Below are 6,180 nucleotides of genomic sequence, written 5' to 3' on the forward strand. Positions count from 1 at the left end.
GCTTTTAGTTTGTTTTTCCAGGGTCCCACACATTTTCATGGACAAAACTTTTCCATGATTTGTCAAGGACTCATGATAAATATCAATGACCATTCACAACTCATATCATGAACATAACTATACTATACTCCAAATGTTGATGACTGAATGAAAAACAACAGCAATCTTTTCAATCTCTATTAGTTGGTTATGTCCATTACATTACATTATCCATGGAAGAGTAGTGCAACAATAAATCTTATTACACACCACAACATTTGAATTATTTGATATTTCCATGACTTTACCAGTACTGGAAAATGTGATGAATTTCCATGACTATTCCAAGTTTCCCATGACTGTGGGAACCCTGTTTTTAAGAACATAGTGGGAGCTAAAGAATAATACAATTTATGGTCTAATAAAAGTTATCAAGTTATCAACACTCCTGATCCCAAGTTTGAGAAACGGTGTGCTATACAGTTACTATACTGTTACGGTTGCTACACACTTACCCTGCTCAGTAAAGGTAAGATAGTGTATCAATTAAATGTAATGTCTAATAAATTTGTAAATTTATCTGCAAGATTAACAAACAACCACCCACTTCTCCGGTACAACAGACAAAAGGGTTGCTTTTTTAGTGTAGAATGTAATTATACATTATGTGATGACTTTCATGAAGCAGAAATTGACTAAATAAATTCACAAAAATATATTTTTACTCAAATCCCTAGTCCAAAGTTTTACTATTTAGTGTTACCCATCTAAATGTATCAATCCTGCTCCTAAAGGCTATCCACGGTTTGTCTATGAAACAAAAAAAACTATTAATATCTATAATCTTGTTGAATCTGTTAAGGGTTTTGGTGGTGTTTTTTTTTTGTTGTTGTTGTTTTTTAGGATTATTATAAGTAAATTCTTCAGTTTTCAATTTCTGGTGAAATACAACCATATTGTGGGTGCTAAAAGAATATACTGAAATTTCTACCGTGTGCCAAGCACGTCGAAAAAGTATGGTGGCCGACACAAAAACACAGATGGCCCTGTCTTTGAACAAGTTTCTGATTTGTTCGTTCTTAAATATGAACTGCTCCTTCTAAGGTAACAAATATGCAACAATTCTTAGTTTAGGCAATTAAACACAAAATAAAACATTAATGAATATCATATTCAATTTCTTCCACCATATCCCCCTAAATCCTACACACTGGACACTTGTGTACAAATAATTTTTTTTTTTAAATAATTTGGCCTCCCCCAGCGACCTTACACAGAGTAGCATCACACACAGTGTTCATGCACTCATCATATAATTTATTACATTTTTACAAATAATTACAGCAATGATCTGTGGATGAAAAAAACAATTCATTCTGTATGTCCCACTGAACTGTGCGTCATACAATGTCCTCAAGTGTCAATTATCATAGTGTTTCGCCAAACCACTTTAGCTCTACCCTGCACAAAAATCTTAATAGTGCGTAAAAAAAGTTCCATGCAATAACAGACTTGATATGTGTTTAGTCACTTTTTATGATCAATTTTAACAGTCATCAGACAAGAGTGTTACTTAAAATTCAAATAAATACTTATTTATGGATATAGTTTTGACTTTAACACATTCATTAAGAAAACCTTGTAGAAGATTGGATACAGCTCCCATGGTTATCACTTCAAATCAGCGTAGCTTATTTACAGTCCTCTCGTCAAAGCTCAGCGACATTTAGCCACGTGCCCAGAAAGATGGTGCGAGCGGGCAAACCTGCGGAGGCAGTTGGGGCAGGAATATGGCTTCTCACCTGTGTGAGTTAACATGTGTGTTTTCAAGTGGCCTGACAAGCGAAAGCTTTTTCCACATTCTTGACATGTGTATGGACGCAGGTTAGTGTGGCTCCTCCTGTGCTTGCCCAGATCACCAGAGGAGGTGTAACGATTGTGGCAGTCTGGACATTCAAAGGGCTTTTCCCCAGAGTGTATCCTCTTATGCTTCACCAGGTCGCCTGACTGAGTGAAACTCTTGTCACATTCATTGCATTTGTAGGGTCTCTCACCAGTGTGGGTGCGTTGGTGGTTTCGTAAATGTGCAAGACGAATGAACCTGTTGCCGCAGACTGTGCAGTGGTAAGGCCGTTCTCCAGTGTGTGTCCGCAGGTGTATTTTCAAGGCCCCGAGATCTCCGATCTTCAGACCACAGTCCCCACACTGGTGAGCTTTCTCACTGGTGTGAAGTTTGGAGTGAACCCTCAGGTTTCTCTGGGTGTTAAAGTTCTTCCCGCACACGTTGCAGTGGAAGGGTCTCTCGCTTGAGTGCGTCCTCACGTGGAGATCCAGACTTGACTTGAACCCAAACTCCTTTCCACATTCAGAGCAAGAATATTCCTTCTTGCCCGAGTGTGTGGTTAAGTGGCACTTGAGGTGGTGTGATCTTAAAAAGGCCTTCCCGCACACCTGACATTTGTATGGCTTCTCCCCCGTGTGTATTTTCATGTGTTGCCGCCAACCGCTGCGCTCCACAAACCTCCTGCCACAATCCTTGCAGACAAACGGCCGGTCGCCTGTGTGTGTGCGCATGTGATCCTCCAGGCTCTGAGGTGTGCCCATCTTCTTGCCACACTCTGGACACTGCACACCGGTGTCCAGACAGATGGGCTTATCCTCAGATTCTGTGTTGTGCGGTTCATGACACAAATGTGGCCCTTGACCCCAGGTAGCTTTGAAACTCTTCCCACAGTCTGCGCAGCTGAGATGTCCCCCTCTGGTAGACACGGACATGTTGTGCCAGCGCTGACAGTGATTCTTCAGATTCTTTAGGTACTGGAAGCTGCGTGCACATGTTGGACACGGGTGAAGTCTGCGGGGAGGAGCAGAGGGGTGGGCTTCACGCACATGGAGCCTGAGGTGAACTTTAGAGTTAAAGGTGCTGCTGCAGACAGTGCAGCTGTGTTTAGGGATGAGGTTTAGTGTTCGGCTTGAGAGGCAATTTTTTAGCTTGGCGAGATACTGTTTCTGATGGACCCACTTGACATGCTTCTCCAAGAAGTCCAAGTCAGTGAAGGAGACAGTGCAGTGAGGACATGGATAGAAGTCAGGAGACGACTCTAAGAGGGTGAAGAAGATACACACAGAAAGGAGAGCACATTAAAAAGGATGTTGATTATGATTTTACACTTCCCTGTCTTTTTTTTTTTGTTGCCATTATTTAACCAGGTTTGTTCCACTGAGATCAAGATTTTTTTTAACAAGGGAGATCTGGCCAAGACTAGCAGCAACACAGAGTTTCAGCAACAAATAAAATTCACATAAAAACACACAGGTTCCAGAAACAGAAAGATCAGATAAAACATTTGTTTTGTTTGTTAAGATCATTCAGCGAGTCGTTCCATGCTGCATTTATAACCTAAAAGTGTTTCATCCCGACTGTTGGCACACTTATTTAATGTTTTTATTACATGTATTTAACTCATGGCAGAAGAAGTTTTTTAAGTGCATAAATGTCTGTGAAGTTTTATGTATGTGACAATGACAAATTTCCACGTGAGTGGACATTAAACACATCTATGCTATTCTAAACAACAAGTCACACAATAACACAGATCAACTAACTGTGCAGCGATGGGCTGGCAGCTCCTGTGTTTAGCGAGGTAAAATTGCTCTTTTTGTGAATGGAGATGATGAATTGATGAGAGCACAGATGTGTTTCACTCTTAGCTCAGTCGGAAAGGGCTGTCTGTTTGGGAAGTACGAAGCATGTGATGGGTATACGGGACTCTGTTCATACTGCAAGAGTTGTGTTAGAGTTTGTGTGAATGTTTCGATATAGTTTTGCTATTGTTACATCTGGACCCCTACGACTTCAATTCATCAACCATTTTCTCCATTTTTTGGATTGTTTGTTTACTGGAGGCATGTGAGAAAAACAGAGTTTTCTTTATAAATTCAACATAACATGGGTAAGTGTTTTATCAGAGACCGTACCGATTATTAGAAGTTATGAGACTGATAACAAATATTTGGAACCAATATGCATTTACAATAAAAAATGAAAATCTTTCGGTCAATATGTAGAATTTGGAATGTAGTGAACTCCAACACTAACCTTTGTTTAAATGCCTTTCGCAAATGTTTAAAACTGATATTTTTAACATCATATACAGTAAGTTTCCAGCAACGTTTTTTAATTTTAAATAAATAAAGAAAGAAAAAAAATAGCTCCCTGGGCTTTACAAAGTAAAAGTTCTTCTCATGCGGACTGATTCTTTGCACTTTTAAAATAAGGAATTTTATCTGGGATCATTAAAATAAAACACTAACACGAATATTGTGCAAATCGACAAATATTGACCCCAATAATAGGCCAGGCTGATAATCTGTCCACCCCTAATACAAATGTTCATTTTGGGGATGATGTGTTCCTTTAAGACCACATCTTTATAACAAAGAACACTTAATAAAAAAACACAAACATCAAAAAGCAAATAACACAAACCAGGGTGTCCTACCTGTGCAGAGCTCCTCCTCCTCTCCATAATCTTCCTGAATGTTGTCTGTCACCTCCTCTTTACTGTCTCTCTCCTCTTTAATCCACTCCTCAGACTCCTCTTTAACAGCATCTTCAGAGAAATCACAATCAGGCTGATGCTCAGAGTCACACTCCTCCTTCATGTGTTGGTGATCAACATCTGACCTGAGAGCCAAAGTGTCCGGTTTAGTGTCTGAACAGCTTAATGAGCCTCCACTGTGCTCCTCACTAATCTCCTGTGCATCTGGTTCCTCCTTGATTCGGATGTTGAGACCTCCTCCGTTACTGTGGACTCCATCACCGTCCAACTCTGCTCCGTTTTCAGCTTTAACTCTGTCCACATCGCGTTTTTTCTCTCCTCTCTGCGCTTTGTTTGACTTCTTCTTGGCAGATTTCATCTTCATGTTGTCACCATCAGGACGTCGTCTCTGTTGGTGTGCTGAGGACCAGAGGGACACAATGTTGAGCTTGTGAGACAAAGACAGCCGCACACGAGACAATGCAGACAACACAAACACAAAAAGACAAGCGTTAAATGTCTCTATTTTGGTCATCTTTCTGTTATCGACCGTTAGCATCTGAGCTAAAGCTACACTAACGGCAGCATTAGCATAGCAACAGTGCTAACACACGTCCTCTTGTGACGTTAGCTCAGCAGCTGTCAGCATCACTCGACTTTTGTCTGCGACAAACGAAACACTTACCGCTGAAACACACGCAGTTCAGCCAAAGCTGCTTTTAAATAATTAAGCTAACGTTTACTGACTGGCGACATTAGTGTGTGCTGATAATAACACAGGAAGAGAAGCACACTTCCTTCAGCTCTGGCCAACCAGCTCACACCAGTGATGACCAGGTTACAGCCCACTACCCGATTAAAGTGACAGACAGTCTACTAATGTTTAGTTTTTATTTTAGGGAGTGTTCGTTATTTACGAGGGGGGGGGGGGTGATGCGAAAAGAGGGAGGCATGTCAATTTTGTATTAAGCAATGGGGAGGGACAATGGGGAGTCCTAAAATATGAAAGTCTGGTAGCCTTTTTGCACTTCTGGTTCCTTCGTCTTAAAGTCCATGTGTTTTTTGAATGGGTTTTCTGAAAATACATTAAATAAGGTCTGTGGTTAACACAGGATACAGATATTTAGATTTTTTGTTCTGCAACATAAAATCCATCCATACAAACCTGATTTTTGAACTTTTAAGGTTGGGACAGGTAATGAACAAATATAAATAATATTTATAAGATAAAATGAGTAAACATTGAAAGGGCCACAACTCATCTTTCTTTAATGATCTTCTCTTTCAACTCACTTATTAACTCGACTACACTGACATTTGGGGCCTAAGCCAGACTTTTGTTGGGCGGCATGGAGAATCATCCCTAGCTCTTGAAAAAAAAAACTCTATTTTGATGCACTCTGACACCATATTTACATTCAAAGTACAAAAAAGGCTTAGAAAATGTCTGGGGGGACACCTGACATCCTGTCACAGGCCCGGTATAGATATTGGCATTTCAGGATCTATTAAATAGCAAACTGCCAGATTCAAATGAGACTCTTAATTAGTGTTCAATCAGAAACAGGTGCACTACGAAGATGTAGTAACAACTAAAAGAAGGAAACAGGCCGGCAGTATTTTAGTACCAGGTCAGAACGACTCTCGAGTAATTCTGAAT

The 6,180-nt window shown here is 40.2% G+C and overlaps 1 protein-coding gene across 1 annotated transcript; it reads right to left on the reverse strand.

Moving 5' to 3' along the window:
* Window positions 1-1,260: 1,260 nt before the first annotated feature.
* On the reverse strand, window positions 1,261-5,323 carry LOC121945818 (zinc finger protein 436). The gene is made up of 3 exons (XM_042490162.1): window positions 5,206-5,323; window positions 4,482-4,940; window positions 1,261-3,080 (listed from the first exon to the last, which is right to left on the reverse strand). Exons 2-3 carry the CDS (start codon window positions 4,903-4,905, stop codon window positions 1,696-1,698), a joined length of 1,809 nt encoding a protein of 602 aa, XP_042346096.1. The 5' UTR covers window positions 4,906-4,940; window positions 5,206-5,323; the 3' UTR covers window positions 1,261-1,695.
* Window positions 5,324-6,180: the final 857 nt, after the last annotated feature.

Source organism: Plectropomus leopardus, chromosome 7 (assembly GCF_008729295.1).
Source record: "Plectropomus leopardus isolate mb chromosome 7, YSFRI_Pleo_2.0, whole genome shotgun sequence".
NCBI lineage: Eukaryota > Metazoa > Chordata > Actinopteri > Perciformes > Serranidae > Plectropomus > Plectropomus leopardus.

Bases quoted from the DNA above. Each gene is read 5' to 3' on its own strand.
- LOC121945818 (XM_042490162.1), bottom strand. From the start codon at position 4,905: ATGAAGATGAAATCTGCCAAGAAGAAGTCAAACAAAGCGCAGAGAGGA. The intron at 3,081-4,481 runs GTAGGACACCCT...TCACCCTCTTAG, and splicing joins GGAGGAGGAGCTCTGCACAG to AGTCGTCTCCTGACTTCTAT.